The sequence below is a fragment of the Aethalodelphis obliquidens genome, unplaced genomic scaffold (genome assembly GCF_003676395.1).
Source record: "Aethalodelphis obliquidens isolate GAN/ISIS:26980383/991018 unplaced genomic scaffold, ASM367639v1 scaffold3, whole genome shotgun sequence".
Taxonomy (NCBI): domain Eukaryota; kingdom Metazoa; phylum Chordata; class Mammalia; order Artiodactyla; family Delphinidae; genus Aethalodelphis; species Aethalodelphis obliquidens.
In genome coordinates, this window is record NW_020837947.1 from 87787385 (window position 1) to 87811529 (window position 24145).

The 24145-nt window shown below is 37.1% G+C and overlaps 1 protein-coding gene across 6 annotated transcripts in view; it reads right to left on the reverse strand.

The window, feature by feature from the left end:
- The window catches only part of PHF3 (PHD finger protein 3), a 103982-nt gene that overhangs the window by 14536 nt on the left and 65301 nt on the right, over window positions 1-24145 (reverse strand). For all 6 annotated transcript variants that reach the window (XM_027093359.1, XM_027093342.1, XM_027093329.1 and 3 more), the window contains 5 exons: window positions 20808-21117; window positions 18063-18246; window positions 15034-15181; window positions 14796-14952; window positions 13472-13588 (listed from right to left, as the gene is read on the reverse strand). In XM_027093359.1, the coding sequence (XP_026949160.1) occupies window positions 13472-13588; window positions 14796-14952; window positions 15034-15181; window positions 18063-18246; window positions 20808-21117 (916 nt within the window). The remainder of the gene's footprint in view (window positions 1-13471; window positions 13589-14795; window positions 14953-15033; window positions 15182-18062; window positions 18247-20807; window positions 21118-24145) is intronic.

The window sequence follows — 24145 nt, forward strand, 5'->3', positions numbered from 1 at the left end:
AGCTTCACTCAACGACCAGCAAGCTACAGTGCTGGACACCGTATGCCAAACAACTAGCAAGCCAGGAACACAACCCCACCCATTAGCAGAGAGGCTGCCTAAAATCATAATAAGTCCACAGACACCCCAAAACACACCACCAGATGTGGACCTGCCCACCAGAAAGACAAGATCCAGCCTCATCCACCAGAACACAGGCACTAGTCCCCTACACCAGGAAGCCCACACAACCCACTGAACCAACCTTAGCCACTGGGGACAGACACCAAAAAAAAGGGGAACTATGAACCTGCAGCCTGCAAAAAGGAGACCCCAAACACAGTAAGATAAGCAAAATGAGAAGACAGAAAAACACACCGCAGATGAAGGAGCAAGATAAAAACCCACCAGACCTAACAAATGAAGAGGAAATAGGCAGTCTACCTGAAAAAGAATTCAGAATAATGATAGTAAGGATGATCCAAAATCTTGGAATAGAGAAAACGCAAGATGAAACAAGCAACAGTGAACAACACAATAAATAAAATTAAAAATAATCTAGATGGGATCAATAGCAGAATAACTGAAGCAGAAGAACGGATAAGTGACCTGGAAGATAAAATAGTGGAAATAACTACTGCAGAGCAGAATAAAGAAAAAAGAATGAAAAGAACTGAGGACAGTCTCAGAGACCTCTGGGACAACATTAAACGCACCAACATTCGAATTATAGGGGTCCCAGAAGAAGAAGAGAAAAAGAAAGAGACTGAGAAAATATTTGAAGAGATTATAGTTCACTTCCCTAATAAGAGAAAGGAAATAGTTAATCAAGTCCAGGAAGCACAGAGAGTCCCATACAGGATAAATTCAAGGAGAAACACGCCAAGACACATATTAATCAAACTATCAAAAATTAAATACAAAGAAAACATATTAAAAGCAGCAAGGGAAAAACAACAAATAACACACAAGGGAATCCCCATAAGGTTAAGAGCTGATCTTTCAGCAGAAACTCTGCAAGCCAGAAGGGACTGGCAGGACATATTTAAAGTGATGAAGAGGAAAAACCTACAACCAAGATTACTCTACCCAGCAAGGATCTCATTCAGATTTGATGGAGAAATTAAAATGTTTACAGACAAGCAAAAGCTGAGAGAGTTCAGTACCACCAAACCAGCTTTACAACAAATACTAAAGGAACTCATCTAGGCAAGAAACACAAGAGAAGGAAAAGACCCACAATAAAAATCCAAAAACAATTAAGAAAATGGTAATAGGAACATACATATCGATAATTACCTTAAATGTAAATGGATTAAATGCTCCTACCAAAAGACACAGATTGGCTGAATGGATACAAAAACAAGACCCATATATATGCTGTCTACAAGAGACCCACTTCAGACCTAGAGACACATACAGACTGAAAGTAAGGGGATGGAAAAAGATATTCCATGCAAATGGAAACCAAAAGAAAGCTGGAGTAGTAATTCTCATATCAGACAAAATAGACTTTAAAATAAAGACTATTAGAAGAGACAAAGAAGTACAATACATAATGATCAAGGGATCGATCCAAGAAGAAGATATAACAATTGTAAATATTTATGCACGCAACATAGGAGCACCTCAATACATAAGGCAAATACTAACAGCCATAAAAGGGGAAATCGACAGTAACACATTCATAGTAGGGGACTTTAACACCCCACTTTCACCAATGGACATCATCCAAAATGAAATTAAATAAGGAAACACAAGCTTTAAATGATACATTAAACAAGATGGACTTAATTGATATTTAGAATACATTCCACCCAAAAACAACAGAATACACATTTTTCTCAAGTGCTCATGGAACATTCTCCAGGACAGATCATTTCTTGGGTCACAAGTCAAGAGGATTGGTAAATTTAAGAAAATTGAATCAAGTATCTTTTCCGACCACAACGCTATGATACTAAATATCAATTACAGGAAGAGATCTGTAAAAAAAACAAATATATGGAAGCTAAACAATACACTACTTAATAACGAAGTGATCACTGAAGAAATCAAAGAGGAAATCAAAAAAGACCTAGAAACAAATGATAATGGAGACCTGATGACCCAAAACCTATGGGATGCAGCAAAAGCAGTTCTATGAGGAAGTTTATAGCAATACAATCCTACCTTAAGAAACAGGAAACCTCTCGAATAAACAACCTAACCTTGCACCTAAAGCAATTAGAGAAAGAAGAACAACAAAACCCCAAAGTTAGCAGAAGGAAAGAAATCATAAAGATCAGATCAGAAATAAATGAAAAAGAAATGAAGGAAACGATAGCAAAGATCAATAAAACTAGAAGCTGGTTCTTTGAGAAGATAAACAAAATTGATAAACCATTAGCCAGACTCATCAAAAAAAAAGGGAGAAGACTCAAATCAATAGAATTAGAAAAGAAAAAGGAGAAGTAACAACTGACACTGCAGAAATAGAAGAGGATGAGAGATTACTACAAGCAACTCTATGCCAATAAAATGGACAAACTGGAAGAAATGAACAAATTCTTAGGAAGGCACAACCTGCCAAGACTGAATCAGGAAGAAATAGAAAATATGAACAGACCAATCACAAGCACTGAAATTGAAACTGTGATTAAAAATCTTCCAACAAAAAAAAGCCCAGGACCAGATGGCTTCACAGGCGAATTTTATCAAACACTTCGAAAGGAGCTAACACCTATCCTTCTCAAAATCTTCCAAAATATAACAGAGGGAGAAACACTCCCAAACTCATTCTAGGAGGCCACCATCACCTTGATACTAAAACCAGAAAAGGATGTCACAAAGAAAGAAAACTACAGGCTAGTATCACTGACGAACATAGATGCAAAAATCCTCAGCAAAATACTAGCAAACATAATCCAACAGCACATTAAAAGGATCATACACCATGATCAAGTGGGGTTTACTCCAGGAATGCAAGAATTCTTCAACATACGCAAATCAATCAATGTTATACACCATATTAACAAATTGAAGGAGAAAAACCATATGATCATCTCAATAGATGCAGAGAAAGCTTTCGACAAAAGTCAACACCCATTTATGATAAAAACCCTGCAGAAATTAGGCATAGAGGGAACTTTCCTCAACATAATAAAGGCCATATATGACTAACCCACAGCCAACATCGTCCACAACGGTGAAAAACTGAAAGCATTTCCACTAAGATCAGGAACAAGACAAGGTTGCCCACTCTCACCACTGTTACTCAACATAGTTTTGGAAATTTTAGCCACAGCAATCAGAGAAGAAAAGGAAATAAAAGGAAAACAAGTCGGAAAACAAGGAGCAAAGCTGTCACTGTTTGCAGATGACATGATACTATACATAGAGAATCCTAAAGATGCTACCAGAAAACTACTAGAGCTAATCAATGAATTTGGTAAAGCTGCAGGATACACAATTAATGCACAGAAATCTCTGGCATTCCTATACACTAATGATGAAAAATCTGAAAGTGAAATCAAGAAAACACTCCCATTTACCACTGCAACAAAAAGAATAAAATATCTAGAAATAAACCAACCTAAGGAGACAAAAGACATGTATGCAGAAAATTAAGACACTGATGAAGGAAATTAAAGATGATACAAATAGATGGAGAGATATACCATGTTCTTGGATTGGAAGAATCAACATTGTGAAAATGACTCTACTACCCAAAGCAATCTACACATTCAATGCAATCCCTATCAAACTACCACTGGCATTTTCCACAGAACTAGAAAAAAAATTTCACAATATGTATGGCAACACAAAAGACCCCAAATAGCCAAAGCAATCTTGAGAATGAAAAACGGAGCTGGAGGAATCAGGCTCCCTGACTTCAGACTATACTACAAAGCTACACTAACCAAGACAGTATGGTACTGACACAAAAACAGAAATATAGATCAATGGAACAGGATAGAAAGCCCAGAGATAAACCCACGCACATAGCATCACCTTATCTTTGATAAAGGAGGCATGAATGTACAGTGGAGGAAGGACAGCCTCTTCAATAAGTGGTGCTGGGAAAACTGGAGAGGTACATGTAAAAGTATGAGATTAGATCACTCCCTAACACCATACACAAAAATAAACTCAAAATGGATTAAAGACCTAAATGTAAGGCCAGAAACTATCAAACTCTTAGAGGAAAACACAGGCAGAACACTCTATGACATAAACCACAGCAAGGTCCTTTTTGACCCACCTCCTAGAGAAATGGAAATAAAAATAAACAAATGGGACCTAATGAAACTTAAAAGCTTTTGCACAGCAAAAGAAACCATAAACAAGACCAAAAGACAATGCTCAGAATGGGAAAAATATTTGCAAATGAAGCAACTGACAAAGGATTAATCTTCAAAATTTATAAGCAGGTCATGAAGCTCAATAACAAAAAAACAAACAACCCAATCCAAAAATGGGCAGAAGACCTAAATAGACATTTCTCCAAAGAAGATATACAGATTGCCAACAAACACATGAAAGAATGCTCAACATCATTAATCATTAGATAAAAGTAAATCAAAACTACAATGAGATATCATCTCACACCAGTCAGAATGGCCATCATCAAAAAATCTAGAAACAGGGCTTCCCTGGTGGCACAGTGGTTGAGAGTCCGCCTGCTGATGCAGGGGACACAGGTTCGTGCCCCGGTCTGGGAGCATCCCACATGCCGCGGAACGGCTCGGCCTGTGAGCCATGGCCGCTGAGCCTGCGCGTCCGGAGCCTGTGCTCTGCAACAGGAGAGGCCGCCGCAGTGAGAGGCCCGTGTACCGCAAAAAAAAAAAATCTAGAAACAATAAATGCTGGAGAGGGTGTGGAGAAAAGGGAACACTCTTGCACTGCTGCTGGGAATGTGAATTGGTACAGCCACTATACAGAACAGTACGGAGGTTCCTGAAAAAACTACAACTAGAACTACCATATGACCCAGCAATCCCACTACTGGGCATATGCCCTGAGAAAACCATAATTCAAAAAGCGTCATGTTCCAAAATGTTCATTGCAGATCTATTTACAATAGCCCAGAGATGGAAACAACCTAAGTGTCCATCATCGGAGGAATGGATAAAGAAGATGTGGCACATATATACAATGGAATAATACTCAGCCGTAAAAAGAAACGAAATCGAGTTATTTGTAGTGAGGTGGTTGGACCCAGAGTCTGTCATACAGAGCGAAGTAAGTCAGAAAGAGAAAGACAAATACCATATGCTAACACATCTATATGGAATCTAAGAAAAAAAAATATGAAGAAACTAGGGGTAAGACAGGAATAAAGACACAGACCTATTGGAGAATGGACTTGAGGATATGGGTAGGGGAAAGGGTAAGCTGTGACAAAGCGAGAGAGTGGCATGGACATATATACACGACTAAACGTAAAATAGATAGCTAGTGGGAAGCAGCCGCATAGCAGAGGGAGATAAACTGGGTGCTTTGTGACCACCCGGATGGGTGGGATAGGGAGGGTGGGAGGGAGGGAGAAGCAAGAGGGAGGAGATATGGGAACAAATGTATATGTATAACTGATTCACTTTGTTATAAAGCAGAAACTAACACACCATTGTAAAGCAATTATACTCCAAATAAGATGTAAAAAAAAAGGCCAGTGTTGAGACTCACACTAATTACAAAGGGGAAGATCACCTCCCAGGGGGAAAAAAAAATGCAATACAGGAGACAGCTTCAAGATGGTGCAGGAGTAAGAAGTGGAGATCACCTTCCTCCTCACAAATACATCAGAAATACATCTAAACGTGGAACAAACCCTACAGAACACCTACTGAACGCTAGCAGAAGACCTCAGACCTCCCAAAAGGCAAGAAACTCCCCACGTACCCGGGTAGCGCAAAAGAAAAAAGAAAAATCAGAGACAAAAGAATAGGGACAGGACCTGCACCAGTGGGAGGGTGCTGTGAAGCAGGAAAGTTTCCATACACTAGGAAGCCCGTTCATGGGTGGAGACTGCAGGTGGCAGAGGGGGAAGCTTCAGAGCCGCGGAGGAGAGCACAGCAACAGGGGTGCAGAAGGAAAAGCGGAGAGATTCCCGCAGAGGATCAGTGCCGACTGGCACTCACCAGCCCGTGAGGCTTGTGTGCTCACCCGCCGGGGTGGGCGGGGCTGGGAGCTGAGGCTCCGGCTTCGGGAAAAGGTATGGACCTGCCTAATTGGCCAGAGACCATTATTTTGGGGTGCACGAGGAGAGGGGATACAGAGCACCACCTAAACAAGCTTCATAGACGGGCGCAGGCCGCAGCTATCAGTGCAGAGACCAGAAACGGGCATGAGGTGCTAAGGCTGCTGCTGCCACCACCAAGAAGCCTGTGTGCGAGCACAGGTCACTATCCACACCTCCCTTCCGGGAGCCTGTGCAGCCCACCACTGCCAGGGTCCTGTGATCCAGGGACAACTTCCCCGGGAGAACGCACGGCGCACCTCAGGCTGGTGCAACGTCATGCCGGCCGCTGCCGCCACAGGCTCACCCCACATCCGTACCCCTCCCTCCCCGCGTCCTGAGTGAGCCAGAGCCCCCTAATCAGCTGTTAATTTAACCCCCTCCTGTCTGAGTGAAGAACAGATGCCCTCAGGTGACCTACACACAGAGGAGGGGCCAGATACAAAGCTGAACCCCAGGAGCTGTGCGAACAAAGAAGAGAAAGGGAAATCTCTCCCAGCAGCCTCAGGAGCAGCAGATTAAATCCCCACAATCAACTTGATGTACCCTGCATGGGTGGAATACCTGATTAGACAACGAATCACCCCAAAATTGAGGCGGTGGACTTTGGGAGCAACTGTAGACTTGGGGTTGGCTTTCTGCATCTAATGTGTTACTGCTTTTATGTTTACCTTAGTTTACTATTTAGAGCTTATTATCATTGGTAGATTTATTGATTTGGTTGCTCTCTTCCTTTCTTTTTTTTTATATATATATTTTTCCCTTTTCTCCTTTGTGAGAGTCTATGTGTATGCTTCTTTGTGTGATTTGGTCTATATACCTTCGCTTTTACCATTTGTCCTAGGGTTCTGTCTGTCCTTTTTTTTTTTTTTAATAAAGTTCTTAATGCTTGTTATCATTGATGGATTTGTTTTAACATATGGTTGCTCTCTCTTTCGTTTTTTACTTCATTATTTTTTTATCTTTAATAATATATTTTTTACTTTAATTACTTTATTTTTCTTTGTTTCTTTCTTTTTCTCCCTTTTCTACTGAGCCGTGTGGCTGACAGGTTCTTGGTGCTCCAGCTGGGTGTCAGGATTGTGCCTCGGAGGTGGGAGAGCTGAGTTCAGGACACTGGTCCACCACAGACCTCCCAGCCCCAGGTAATATCGAACAGTGAAAGGTCTCCTAGAGATCTCCAAATCAACGCTAAGACCCAGCTGCACTCAATGACCAGCAAGCTACAGTGCTGGACACCCTACGCCAAACAACTAGCAAGACAGGAAGAAAACCCCACCCATTAGCAGAGAGGCTGCCTAAAATCATATGAAGTTCACAGACACCCCAAAACACACCACCAGACGCAGTCCGGCCCACGAGAAAGACAAGGTCCAGCCCCACCCACCAGAACATAACACACTGATACCCTCCACCAGGAAGCCTACACAAGCCACAGAACCAACCTTAACCACTGGGGACAGACATCAAAAACAACGGGAGCTACGAACCTGCAGTCCGCAAAAAGGATACCCCAAACACAGTAAGCTAAGCAAAACGAGAAGACAGAGAAACACACAGCAGAAGAAGGAGCAAGATAAAAACCCACCAGACCTAACAAATGAAGAGGAAATAGGCAGTCTACCTGAAAAAGAATTCAGAATAATGATAGTAAAGATGATCCAAAATCTTGGAAATAGAATGGAGAAAATACAAGAAACGTTTAACAAGGACCTAGAAGAACTAAAGAGTAAACAAACAATGATGAACACCACAATAAATGAAATAAAAAATCCTCTAGAAGGAATCAATAGCAGAATAACTGAGGCAGAAGAACAGATAAGTGACCTGAAAGATAAAATAGTGTAAATAACTACTACAGAGCAGAATAAAGAAAAAAGAATGAAAAGAATTGAGGACACTCTGAGACCTCTGGGACAACATTAAACGCACAAACATTCAACTTACAGAGGTTCCAGAAGAAGAAGAGAAAAAAAACAGGGACCAAGAAAATACCTGAACAGATTACAGTTGAAAACTTCCCTAATATGGGAAAGAAAATAATCAAGTCCAGGAAGCACAGAGAGTCCCATACAGGATAAATACAAGGAGAAATATGCCAAGACACATACTAATCAAACTGTCAAAAATTAAATACAAAGAAAGCATATTAAAAGCAGCAAGGGAAAAGCAACAAATAACATACAGGAGAATCCACATAAGGTTAACAGGTGATTTTTCAGCAGAAACTCTGAAAACCAGAAGGGAGTGGCAGGACATATTTAAAGTGATGAAAGAGAAAAACCCACAACCAAAGATTACTCTACCCAGCAAGGATCTCATTCAGATTCAATGGAGAAATTAAAACCTTTACAGACAAGCAAAAGCTAAGAGAATTCAGCACCACCAAACCAGCTTTATAATAAATGCTAAAGGAACTTCTCTAGGCAGAAAACACAAGAGAAGGAAAACACCTACAATAACAAACCCAAAACTATTTAAAAAATGGTTAATAGGAACACACATATCAATAACTACCTTAAATGTAAATGGATTAAATACTCCAACTAAAAGACATACACTGCCTGAATGGATACAAAAATGAGACCTGTATATATACTGTCTACAAGAGACCCACTTCAGACCACAAGCACATTCAGACTGAAAGTGAGGGCATGGAAAACAGTATTCCATGCAAATGGAAATCAAAAGAAAGCTGCAGTAGCAATTCTCATATCAGACAAAATAAACCTTAAAATAAAGACTATGACAAGAGACAAAGAAGGACACTACATAATAATCAAGTGATCGATCCAAGAAGATATAACAATTGTCCATATTTATGCACCCAACATAGGAACACCTCAATACATAAGGCAAATGCTAACAACAATAAAATGGGAAACTGACAGTAACACAATCATTGTAGGGGACTTTAACACCCCACTTTCATCAATGGACAGATCATCCAAAATGAAAATAAAAAAAGGAAACACAAGCTTTAAATAATACATTAAACAAGATGGACTTAATTGATATTTATAGGACACTCCATCCAAAAACAACAGAATACACTTTCTTCTCAAGTGATCATGGAACATTCTCCAGGATAGATCATATCTTGGGTCACAAATCAAGCATTGGTAAATTTAAGAAAATTGAAATCGTATCAGGTATCCAATTCGACCACAACACTATGTGACTAGATATCAATTACAGGAAAAAATCTGTGAAAAATACAAACACATGGAGGCTAAACAATACACTACTTAATAACCAAGAGATGACTTAAGAACTCAGAGGAAATCAAAAAATACCTAGAAACAAATGAAAATGAAAACACGATGACCCAAAACCTACGGGATGCAGCAAAAGCAGTTCTAAGAGGAAAGTTTATAGCAATACAGTCCTACCTCAAGAAACAAGAAACAACTCAAATAAATAACCTAACCTTACACCTAAACCAATCAGAGAAATACGATGAAAAAAACCCCAAAGTTAGCAGAAGGAAAGAAATCATAATCAGATCAGATATAAATGAACGAGAAATGAAGGAAACAATGGAAAAGATCAATAAAACTAAAAGCTGGTTCTTTGAGAAGATAAACAAAACTGATAAACCACTAGCCAGACTCATCAAGAAAAAAACGGAGAAGACTCACATCAACAGAATTAGAAATGAAAAAGGAGAACAACTGACACAGCAAAAATACAAAGGATCATGAGAGATTACTACAAGCAACTATATACCAATAAAATGGATAACCTGTAAGAAATGGACCAATTCTTAGAAAAGCACAACCATCCAAGACTGAACCAGGAAGAAATAGAAAACAGAACCAGACCAATCACAAGCACTGAAATTGAAACTGTGATTAAATATCTTCCAACAAAGGCCCAGGACCAGATGGATTCACAGGCAAATTCCATCAAACATTTACAGAAGAGCTATCACCTATCCTTCTCAAACTCTTCCAAAAAACAGCAGAAGAAGGAACACTCCCAAACTCATTCTACGAGGCCACCATCACCCTGATACCAAAACCAGACAAAGATGTGACAAAAAAAGAAACCTACAGACCAATATCACTGATGAACATAGATGCAAAAGTCCTCAACAAAATACTAGCTAACAGAAACCAGCAGCACATTAAAAAGATCAGACACCATGATCAAATGGGTTTTATCACAGGAATGCAAAGATTCTTCAATATATGCAAATCAATCAATGTGATACACCATATTGACAAACTGAAGAAAAACCATATGATCATCTCAATAGATGCAGAGAAAGCTTTCGACAAAATTCAACACCCATTTATGATTAAAACCCTCTAGAAAGTAGGCATAGAGGGAACTTACCTCTATGTAATAAGGGCCATATATGACTAACCCACAGCCAACATCGTCCTCAATGGTGAAAAACTGAAACCATTTCCACTAAGATCAGGAACAAGACAAGGTTGCCCACTCTCACCACTATCAGTCAACATGGTTTTGGAAGTTTTAGCCACACCAATCAGAGAAGTAAAAGAAATAAAAGGAATCCAAATGGAAAAGAAGATGTAAAACTGTCACTGTTTGCAGATGTCATGATACTATACATAGACAATCCCAAAGATGCTACCAGAAAACTACGAGAGCCAATCAATGAATCTGGTAAAGTAGCAGGATACAAAATTAATGCACAGAAATCTCTTGCATTCCTGTACACTAATGATGAAAAATCTGAAAAAGAAATTAAGGAAACACTCCCATGTACCACTGCAACAAAAGGAATAATAACTAGGAACAAACCACCCTAAGGAGACAAAAGACCTGTATGCAGAAAACTATAAGACACTGATGAAAGAAATTAAAGATGATACAAACAGATGGAGAGATATACCATATTCTTGGATTGGAAGAATCAACACTGTGAAAATGACTATACTACCAAAACAATCTACAATTTCAATGCAATCCCTATCAAACTACCAATGGCATTTTTCACAGAACTAAAAACAAAAATTTCACAATTTGTATGGAAACACAAAAGACCCCGAATAGCCAAAGCAATCTTGAAAAAGGAAAATCGAGCTGGAGGAATCAGGCTCCCTGACTTCAGACTATACTACAAAGCTACAGTAATCAATATAGTATGGTACTGGCACTAAAACAGAAATATAGATCAATGGAACAGGATAGAAAGCCCAGAGATAAATCCACGCACATATGGTCACCTTATCTTTGATAAAGGAGGCAAGAATATACAACAGAGAAAAGACAGCCTCTTCAATAAGTGGTGCTGGGAAAACCAGACAGCTATATGTTAAAGAGTAAAATTAGAACACTTCCTAACACCGTACACAAAAATAAACTCAAAATGGATTAAAGACCTAAATGTAAGGCCAAAAACTATCAAACTCTTAGAGGAAAACATAGGCAGAACACTCTTTGACATACATCACAGCAAAATCCTTTGTGACCCACCTCCTAGAGAAATGGAAATAAAAACAAAAATAAACAAATGGGATGTAATGAAACTTAAAAGCTTTTGCACAGCAAAGGAAACCATAAACAAGACCAAAAGACAACCCTCAGAATGGGAGAAAATATTTACAAACGAAGCAACTGACAAAGAATTAATCTCCAAAATATACAAACAGCTCATGCAGGTCAATATCAAAAAAACAAACAACCCAATCCAAAAATGGACCAAAGACCTAAACTGACATTTCTCCAAAGAAGATATACAGAACGCCAACAAGCACATGAAAGAATGCTCAACATCACTAATCATTAGAGAAATGCAAATCAAAACTACAATGAGGTATCACTCCACACCTGTCAGAATGGCCATCATCAAAAAATCTACAAACGATAAATGCTGGAGAGGGTATGGGGAAAAGGGAACCCTCTTGCACTCCTGGTGGGAATGTAAATTGATACAGCCACTATGGAGAACAGTATGGAGGTTCCTTAGAAAACTAAAAATAGAAATACCATACAACCCAGCAATCCCACTACTGGGCATATACCCCGAGAAAACCGTAATTTAAAAAGAGTCACATACCACAACGTTCACTGCAGCTCTATTTACAATAGCCAGAACATGGAAGCAACCTAAGTGTCCAAAGACAGATGAATGGATAAAGAAGATGTGGCACATACATACAACGAAATATTACTCAGCCGTGAAAAGAAATGAAATATAATTATTTGTAGTGAGGTGGATGGACCTAGAGTCTGTCATACAGAGTGAAGTAAGTCAGAAAGAGAAAAACATAAATAGCATATGCTAACACATATATATGGAATCTAAAAAAAAAAAAAAAGGTTCTGAAGAACCTAGGGGCACGACAGGAATGGAATAAAGATGCAGATGTAGAGAATGGACTTGAGGACACAGGGAAGGGGAAGGGGAAGCTGGGACGAAGTGAGAGAGTGTCATGGACATATATACACTAGCAAATGTAAAACAGATAGCTAGTGGGAAGCAGCCACATCGCACAAGGAGATCGCTCGGTGCTCTGTGACCACCTAGATGGGTGGGATAGGGAGGGTGGGAGGGAGACGCAAGAGGGAGGACATATGGGGACATATGTGTATGTATAGCTGATTCACTTTGTTATACAGCAGAAACTAACACACCATTGTAAAGCAATTATACTCCAATAAAGATGTTAAAAAAAAATGCAATACAGTGCACGTACTACATACGTTATATAACACATCAGTTAGGTCTGGGACAGCACTACTTAACTATACACAAGGTATTTCTGTGTATATAAACATTCATACGTGATACTTCAGGGTCACATTTTAACAATAAATTGTTAACGAAAAAACCCTTGTTCTTGAAATCTTTTGGCATTTGAAAATGAATATTAAAGGACTATAAACTTATAAAATTTTCATTCTGACTTAACCTGGCTCCACAAATTACCAATATTCATAAAACCTTCAAACTATGCTTTTGAAACGTGCAAATGTAAGAAAAGATACACTTATTTTCCCATCCTTCTGATTTACAAAATATAAGGTAATTATGTAAGTTGATAACTGGAGGAAATGAGAAAAAAGCAGAAGAGATCAGGAAAAATCAACAACAAAAAATTTAAGAATAGGCTAATGGAGGATCAGTAACAAAAAAACACAGAACAAAAAGTCTGTTGCTGTGCACTCTGAGGTGAATTACTACATCTGTGTATAGCGTTTTTCTCTATGGCTAAAAAATATGTTTTGATATAGACAAACACATATTTGTAGATATTTTGATAGAGACAAACACATATTTACAGATAATCTTACATGTCTATTTTCTCTTCGTCTCCAAGCAGCTAACTCTTTAGAAGCTAGTTCTTCTGGACTCATTCTTATAAGGTGATCAGGGGTTACTTCTCCTTTTAGCACTTTTTTAAATAATATCTGGAGGTATTTAAAAATGGGAAGGAAAGGAGAGAAAAACATTTTTAAAATAACGAGGAGCTGCTGTATAGAAACTTGTAATAAATGAAGATGAAATTTTGAAAATGTTTAATGATTCACGTATTACCTCCTGCAAAGAGAATAAATGACAGCCTTGTGTTCTAGAAACTTACCATCTAAGGTAGCTAAATACATATTTTGTATAAAAACCAAGACACAATGGAGAAGCATGTATGGTGAAGTCATTACAACATCTTTGCAAAGTTGTATTAAGTCTTCCCAGGGACAGACACCGTCACAATAGCCAACCCATGACTATATGAAAGATACTGCATAAAAGAACTTTACTGAATGTGATGTCTTTCATAGTTTTAAGATTTCATATGTTTAAATCCTAACAGGCTTACAGGGGACTCCAGAGCAAAGAATCAACTGTTAAGAAAAAAACCTGAAGGAAGTAAATATTTACTTGAAGAAAAGCTTTCAGATTACGTAATTCAAAAAGTATCTGATCCCCTGCACCATGATGGCAGATTGTACAATGTAGATTTTTCTTACGTAGCTGTTAGCATACTTCAAGAAAATACCTCATATCACACACTACGGCAAATACCATTACACAAACTGACAAACTGATATCACTCGTGTGAAAACGTTGTAAAACTTAAACAAATGTGTAAGGAGTTTGCATCTACACCCACAGCTTTCAGATTTCCTCTAAGTCTAAGGATTCAATTAAAGTTTACTCCACTGCTAAGATTCTTAGAACTAGTCATATTTAAATTAATAACAATATTTTAAAACAGCTTTCTTTTTTATCAAAATGTAAATTATTTTCTTAAGCAGTGTAACTCTATTTTCAAATTTACATCAGAAGTATTAAATACATAGTGTTACAAATTTTGGTTTAACAGTGTTTTTGAAGAATACATATGAATGAATTTTTTAATAAACTGGATTAAACAAGGGACATAAAGGAAAGAAAATTCACATCAATCGGGTTAAGATAGATTTAGTATTTTATATTTTAACAGACATTGCATAACACTAGTCACCACTGTTCAGAATTCATAACTCAGTTCAGTAGCAAAAGACTAGGTCTCACTTCAAGAAATAAATTATAGATCTATTGTATGAAAATCATAAATCTCTACGTATTAGGAAAGTTGGAAGCATAAAGATCCAGACATGAACAAAACATACTTACATTGTTTTTAGGATCTTTCAGATTGAACATCAAACTTCTATATTTGTTCTTATATTTAGCATCTGTGTCCCGAAAAAAAGAGAAAAGCTCTTTTTCAATTTTTGTGGCAACTTTTGCTGCCTTTTCCTCTGGTACCTTCAAATTTGAGTCTGTAAGTCTTAAAATTAGAATAATTCAATTATTTTCCAAATACATGAAGCGTATATTATTCAATCTTCTACAATAGCATGCGTGTTACCTTTTCATAAGAATATCTTTGAGAGAATGCCGGACGCTCTGTCGGATCTGGTCTGTGGAAGGCTTGGAGGCAAGAGCCGCCGGAGGATGTGCACCAGGGGGGCCCTTTTCGGTTTTCTTCTTCTTTGTCTCTTGCTTCTCATGAGCACCTAATTTAAATAAATATCAAAACTCACTAAATTGCTTTTAAAAAGATATTTTCCTTTTTAATGCACAATGTAAGTGGACTGATTAAAAATCACTATTTTAAAATCATAAGATCAGACTCCATATTCCACACTGAAATATTCCCGACATTGAAATTCTAATCTATGTATGATGACAGATGATAACTAAACTTATTGTAGTGCGTCACTGTGCAATATATACATATATCAAATCATTACATTGTACAACTGAAACTAATGTTATATGTCAATTATACCTCAATAAGAAAAAAAAAGTTCTAAATGAATTTTAATTAGAAATTAAGTGAGTAAAAAGTGGCCCTAATGCTATAAAATGTATATACCCCTTTCCCATATTAGATAATGGTTTTTAGAGCTACTTTTCATATATATATATGAAATATATATACCTGTAAAAAACTATTTAGAAAAATTGATCTGAACTTATTAGGTGTGCAGATAATGTAATGTCCTTACTAATACCACAAAATTGATGAATCTCCTCTGGTTTTAAAACAATTGTGTTAATGTGAATGTTAAGCTTTTCCAATGATTTTTCATTCCATCATTACTAATTTATGCACATCTTCAGAATCTCAGTGTCCTACAAACTCCTCATTCCAACAATTCTTAAATCGATCATTTTTTTACCATTCATGTCCTCACTTTCCCACACAACCAACTTTGGCCAGGTAGCCCAACACCTGCCATTCCGTTGCAGCCTGAACATCTTACTTCTCTCTCCTTTAAACATCAGCATTGGCAAAAACCACAACCTGGTGAAAGCTAACTTTTATCCTTCACCCAAATAGCCAACAAACAGCTGAAGGTAACTGGAGAAAGTAAGCACTGGTGCTGACAGATCTCACTTTAAATTTACAACCACAAATCTCAAGTAGAGAGCTCAATCTGCCACCCTAATCCTATTAAACTGTCCTAGTAAATTTGCTCTCCCACTTTCCAAAAATGTATTTTATGCTTTTTCTCCTTTCTTCTCAAACCAATGATACCTCCAACTTGGACCTCATTTGATTTTCTCACTTCATATTTCACTGAGGAAGCAAAGCAGTGTCAGCTATTTTCCCATCACCAAACCTACTAACATACCTCATGTGTCCCTGCTCCTTCCACATGCAGCTTTCCCCACTGTTACAATGCATCAGCCGTCCTTTCCTATGACCAACCCCTCCAGGAGAATCCTATTCCCCTCTGATCTCTTCATGGATTTTGAACCTCAACTATCGCCTCTCTCTGTCGCCCACATCATCAAATTCTCTCGCTATTGGATCATTCCCATTAGTCTTACAAACATGCTATAATATCTCTTTAAAGAGAAATCCTGACCTCATATCCACCTCTAGCCACTACACCATTTCTGTTCCCTTTAACAGCAAAATTCCTTCCAAGAGTTATTCATAATCACTATCTCCAGTTCCTCACACTTCATCCTTCCACACGCCACTGTAACTGGCTTTTGTCCCCACTGCTCCACCAAAACAACTGTCTAGACAGCATCTGACACAATTGATCATCACCTCCTTCTTGGAACTTCACCTGACTTCCAGGCCACCATGGTCTCTTAGTTCTCTTACCTCAAAGGCCATCTCTTAGTCTCCTTTGCTGGATCCTCTCTTCCTCCCAAGTTCTAATTGCTGATGCACCCCAAGGCCTCTGCTTCTGCCCCTTCATTATCAAACACTCTCTGTAGCTCTTTATATCTAAGTGCTTGATTTAAAATAACACCTATGCACCGACAGATCCCAAATTTATATACCATTGCCCAAAGTCCAGACTCATCTGCCAAAAATTTACTCAAAATATCTCCACTTGGATCTCTAATACCCATCTCAAAGTTAAAACACCCATAACATATTTTTCAATTTTCCTCCCCAATCTCTTTCTCATCTCTGCAAACAGCACCAACACTGATCTAATCACCTCCTAGGTGATTAGAAAGAAGACTAATCACCTAGTCTTCTGGGTGAAGACTCTTCTTTCCTTCACCTACCTACACCTAATCCAACAGCAAGTTCTGCCAAGTCTACTATAAAATATATATGAATCTGACCACTTCCCTCACTGTACCTCTGTTCCAAGCTACCACTCTTTCTTTCCTAGGATACGGCTAAAGACTCCTAACCAGTCTACTCTCCTTCTCTCCTATCCTCCTACAGTCCAGGCTCCACAGAAAACCACAGTGAGCCATCACTCTCTTGTACAAATTCCTCTAAAGGTTCCCCATTATATTGAGAACAAAAAAAAGTAAACTCCTGTCATGGCCTCAAAGTTCCTACATAATTTTGTCTAAACTCACCTTCCACCACCATTCTATCCCTCGTGTATTACATTCTAATCATTCCACAGGGATTTTCTTGCTCCTCAAATGCAGAGGCTATCTCCACCTCAAAGCCTTCAGCTTGGCTGTGCCCTCTATGGATTCCTTCCTCCCAAACAACTCTGGATTCCTTTAGATCCCACAGCACATTACCACCTCCATTCTCTCTGAAACAAACTCCCTCCCACTCTCCTTGACCTTGACTCTCTATCCCATTACTCAACTTTTTCTTTATAGTGCCTAAATTCTCTAAAAATAGCACACCATTTTATCTGTCTACCTGTTGTCTGTCATTTCCCATTGGTATTTAAGTGCCATGAGGGCAGGGGCCTTATCTTACTAAGTTCATTAGTACTTTCTCAGAATTTGGACCAATAATTCTTATTTCAAGTAGGGTCAATCACCTAAACTGTTTTTCTTGCCTTTAAAATGTAAAAGTTTTTAAATTTCCCTAAATATACTAACTGAAAGTATATGAAATAAAATATAAATACATTAGTATATAGTAATTTCTATTATTCTTACTACCTGGTTTTGAAGCTTTTTCTCCTGTGCAAGTAACAGCTGTAGACTCTTTTGTTATTTTTTCACTTTTTTCTTCTGAGGATCTCCGAGGTAAAACTGGTTGTCCCATCTTTCGAAGAGGAGCTAGCTGCCATTTTTTTATTTCACTATCCCTACAGTCTGATGAGTTTTTGCCTTCACCAGACTCCTAGGAAAAATAGTATTTAATTAATTAGAATGAAAACTACTAAACTATCTTTAAATACAAAGCAAGCCTCCTGAGCATGTGGATTGAAAAAATTAGTATGACAAGCTATTAAGATATCAAACATATTCCACTCTTTAGCCCAATAACTGTTTTTTGAAGATATATAAAACTCAATTAACTGCAAAAAGGACCTTCACCGTTTCATCCAAAATCCATTTGTTAAGCACCTATTTTCTGCAGAACACATAACAGTCTGTAATGGGGAACTAAAAAACATTGAGAAATAATGGCATTAGAAAGAAAATTAGGTATAAGATAGTAAGGGTCCTCTTCGTCGGCTGCAGATATGAAAAAAAGAGGGGGGGATTGTGAAGAAATCAATTATCTGTATTTTTTACTACTTTCTAGAACAAATGAAGTCACATTTACCTATAAATGTATCAAATTCTCAGTGTACCTATTGGCAATTTTAACTCCTATAAGGTAGAACAAACCATCAGGACATCTACTATTTTTGTCCTAATTATAATCCACAAAGAACTACAAATGAAACCAGAATTGTGAGACCCTTGGGAGTTAATTAATCACATCATACCAGTCTTCACTGGTGGGGAAGTGGTTAAAAATCCGCCTGCCAATATGCAGGGGACACGGGTTTGAGCTCTGGTCTAGGAAGATCCCACATGCCGCGGAGCAACTAAGCCCGTGCGCCACAACTACTGAAGCCCGTGAGCCTAGAGCCTGTGCCCCACAACAAGAGAAGCCACCGCAATGAGAAGCCCATGCACCGCAATGAAGAGTAGCCCCCGCTCGCCCAAACTAGAGAAAAGCCCGTGCACAGCAACGAAGACCCAACTCAGTCAAAAAATAAATAAATAAATTTATAAAAACAAAAAATCACATCATACCAGTGAGAAAAATACTTGTGTATAGAAATATAATCATAGTTTTTAAGAAGATAGAGTATATACAAAAAATCGATTTTCTCTAGACTGGGAATCCTATAATTTTTTAATTTACTTGTTTATTTTCTACCTCTCCAACTAGACTTACTTGAGAGCAGGAACATTTTTCAATCAGTCATACATACTCAAATCTGGTACCATGCTTGGCACACAATAGGAACTCAATAAATGGTTCAACATAAAATCTAGGGATAAGAAGTGATATTTAAAAAGCAGATTCCATCAACTAAAATCAGAGTAGTCAAATAAGATTTAACAGTTCAGTATCAAAAAGAAAAGAAAAGAAAAGCAGTAATCACTTGGCTCATGTATTTATTTACAATATCAGACTAACCTCAGTTCCTTTTCTGATACAGAGACTGGATAGAGGGGTTTCTCAAAACATTCACCATGTTAATGTTTTATAATGTCTTTTTAGACAAGATGGAGATAACTCAACTGAATGACTAAACAATGAGCTGTATTTCTGAATGGCCAAGAAATTGTACCCAAGAAATGATGATCAGAAGTTAACAGAACCTTTCCAAAGGCTTGCTATAAACTGTTTTCAATGGCGCTCTCAGTTCTATATTATCAATTACTTTGGTGCTAATCAAATCAACAGAAAAAGTAATAGTAAATATCAGAAGGACATAATCTGATTCTCAGCAAGTCTTGGCAGACAGGAAACGTTGGATGGCACAAGGATCTGGCAAACTGGAACTTAATCCAGATTTATCACATAAGGAGTGTCCCAAGAACTGAGTTTGTAAATAATGGAAATGGCTTTAGAAAAAACATGCTTATGTTCTTCAATCTGAATGGTCGAATTAAAATATTTCCAAGGTTCCTAATTTATGTTCGTTGTGTTTTGGAATATTATACTTGACCATCCACATATATTTGTTTCAGTGTTTCCTCCCTAGCACTACCTACAAGAATAACAAATCAATGATTAGAAAAATCACAGGAAATAAAAAAGTAGACAATGAAAATAAAATTTAATCAGATAAAGTGCTGTGTCCTTTGTACATTTCTCCTGTAATCGACTAATATCTTGAAATTTCTATTTAGAAAATACTTTAACAAGGTAGTTGAAAATGTAAGATGAGGGAAAACTGACAACTTTTTAAAAGGCCACATTTTAAGAGAAACATTATGAGATACGGGTTCCAAGCAAATACTGGAATAAAAATCAAAAGAACTAAGATTACTTTTCCTTACAGAGAACTCTTTCACTTGAAAATAATAATGCCAAATGTGGTTTTATGGATTCATAGATATTTACAGACTGAAAAGCTTTTTAGAAAAACTTCTCAGCAAGCACAATTTATACCTACCACCACAAAATCTCACACACATTCTACCACAGAAAATGCAAGTACCAAACTAGAGACTAGAAATAGTACAAAAGACTGTAAGAAATAAGATCTGCGTATTTTGAAGATGTCACTACCTGGTTTCACCAAGCCTGACAGAACATTTTAAGTAAAAACCCATTTTTACTGAAAAATAAATGTGAAAATGTACACAACAGTGAAATCTAAAGAGAAATTTCAAATTCGCAAGTCAGCCCGAAGTTCTTAAATAAAAATAATGCATTAATGAGAGGCTCACCCGTTTCAAAATTTTGACCTTGTGCTTCACTGTATCATCTATATATTTGGTTTTGTCATTTGTTGTAGTGTGCTTTGATAACCCAAGCTTTTCATATTCCATTGCTTTATCTTCACTATGGACTTCAACTTTAGCCTGGTTTCCCAAAATATCTGGATCTACTATTTCAGTCTTTTTATCTTCTTCGGCACAACATTTCACACACACATATTCTTTGTCTTCCTCTCCCATTTGCTGTGCTTGAGAAAGACTTAACCCAACACAATCACCATGAAACCAGTCATCACATCTCCCACAGCCAACCATAAACCTGGAGAGAAAAAAAAAAAGAACACTTTGATTCGATACATTTTCTTAAAAACCAATGCTGAGTGAGCCTAAACTGAATTTTTAGTATTTTTCCAGTATTTTGCATGTTTTCTGTCTTTACCCATTCTATCAGTTCAACATGGAGAGTTTTCAAAGAACATTCTATGAAAACGGAACTTTTAAGAAGTCAAACATTTCCCCTCTAATATGAGTGAGAAAATACTGGGGGGAGGCGGGGAGGGGGACACATAAGGATAAAAATATAGGGCAACTGACCTTTGTCAGCATACCGTATAGAATAACAATGTATAGAATAACAGTATTTCTCCACTGAGAAGGGTGATAAACTGTGATAATCTGATCACAGACAACCCATCCAAGTTACAACTACATTTACCACATAGACTTGAAATCATACATAAAACTGGAGTCACTTATCCAACTAATCATTTTAAATAAGAGAAAACCCAGATGCAACAAAAATGCAACTCAAAACTAACAAAGTGGAGCCTCACAAATTGTTCCTTATTAACCACCTTAACTATATATATATAACTATTCTTTGAGCTCAAAATATTCTGGTTCATAGTGTCACAATGATTTAGCTGAAGGATCTTTTATGTACTTCTGAGGATGGGCTTCCTTACTACTTGACCTTGTACTTTAGATAATAAACTTGTTTTGCCAAATAATGACGAAATTATATCAACACGAAGATATTACTATTCAGGGTGAATTTTTTTTTAAATTTCCAAACGATCTCCTTATATTTTCGCTTTACTGCATTTTATCTAAGAAATAATTTCACTAACCAATGAAAAAGTCCAAGGACAGATTTATGACTCTAAAGAGTTTGTTTAACTTAGAATATCTGGAATTAGTTTAGAATAAAATAGCAAAACAGATATATAAACAGCAATTTGAGGGTGAAATTACCTTTTTCACATACTTTTCAACCCATTATTAAGAAAATGACAAAGCTCACTTAATCACGTTTAACATTTTCCTTTTTTCTTCCTCAGGTTAGTAATTCATGGTATGTTTGAAAGATTTAGGAGAATTTAAGTATATTCTTTAATGATCTAAAGACTTTGTGCTGATTTCGATAAGAACAGTGGCACCAGCAACAGTGACCAAAGTCCTTTTAAAAACCTATCCAACAGGAAGATGTTAAAGGTAATTAATATACTGGGTGATACGGCCAACCCTCTCTAAATATACCAGTGGTCCTGTTTTAATGTAGAAACTGTAAGAATCAGAACGCTGAGTTTCAAACCTTACAGGATATCTTGAAAAAGTCACGCCAAATACCCCACCCCCTCAATTGCAGACCACTCTATTCTTCTTCCTCTCTCATGTGCCTTTCCACTGTGCATCAACCACTGCCATGCACCAAGGAAACTTGACTTCTTCATGTCTACAATTCACCATTCTTTACCCTAACTGGCGATGCCTGTGCTACCTTTTTCAGATAAGTCATTTCCTCAATGGTTCATTTTAAAACTTAAAACAAATTCATTAAAAAAAAAACACCTCATGCCTTAAGTAAAAATAAATAAAAATACAGAATATTTTGGATTCATAGCCCTAGTGAGAAAACTTTCCAACAATGTGGTATTTGTCTGCAAGACAGAAATGATTTCTCTAGGTTTGGGAGACTTTAGATGGGTCCATGCATGTTTCAGTGATACAGATCATACAGCCAACAGAAAAATACGACATTTGAAAAATACAGATACTTAAAAGTTCTTCTATTTCAGATTGCAAAGTTGTAAGAACTCCTATTTCTTGAAAGCAACTATCTAGGCTGAATTTTTCTGAATTATTGAAGGAAAGCTAATGTGATTTCCCATCTCAGCTATATTAATAATTTCTTCAAAGCAAGCCTGGAACAGTTTCAATAGGACACATACTATGACCATGGCTATGCTTTTGCCCCAAATCCAAATCTAACAAACCCATTAGGAAACTTCAAATCTTTATTCAACCAGTATAGAGTCATTTTATGATGTGGAATGTATTCATTATATCACCATGCCCCCAGTTTATTTATGGAAATATCTCCTCAAACTTGAGAAGCTCTGAAAAACAAACCTCAAAACTACAGTGCCATCCAGACGTATCCTAATAATAAGATTTTATATAAAAAATAATGCAGTTAAAATTTTGAGAAATCAAAACAAAAAATGACATTGATAAAAATAATTATATGTCCTAGGGGAAAATGTAATTGATTCACTTGAAAGTGAAACTGGAAAATTTCAGAAAAGGAAATATTACCAGTACTATGAACTTTATTAAGTGGCCTATCACAAAAAGAGAAGATACACTGTCTTCCCTTTTCATATCACGTTTCATGGCTTAAAAAGGGAGAGGGAGTATGGACCAAATAGCTAACATAATTACCCTCCCATTTTCTGCTCTGTCCTTGAAGTTCTGATTACCAAAAGGCAAAATCACTCAAAGATAAGACTATAACCCAGGTGTTAAATATTTCACTAAAAAAAATTAATGTGTGGTAAAAGATTAACTCTGAATTAACTGGACCAAGTCAGCATGAAATCAGTTAAATGGAAAAGTTCAGAAATATTTATGTTTTGTTCTCCTACTGTTATACATTCATTCACAAAATTTTAAATCCTACTATAATTTAAACCTAATTTAAAATGTAATCTTAATTCTAATCTTCTTGGCAAAAACCAAAATATATTCTTAGAAAATTTTCAAGTTTCTTCAAAGTAAACTACAAAAGCAACATTGAGAATTCCTGTTCTTAAAAAGTCATATCACAAATTCACTAATGGAGCTGTTACAAAATGAGCCGTTAAGTTCTGATAAGTGGTTCCTTTAAGTAACAACTAAGACTGTATTACTGTGAATGTATATGTACTCACTCTTTTCTAGGGTAAAATGATTTTATTCCACAGAAACATTAAATCATTGTTTTTGTCACTAACAGTCTAGTCTGCAGAGAAAAGTACTTTTCTATCAAACTCTTAAACTCCTGAGAAAAACCAGAATCACTTTCT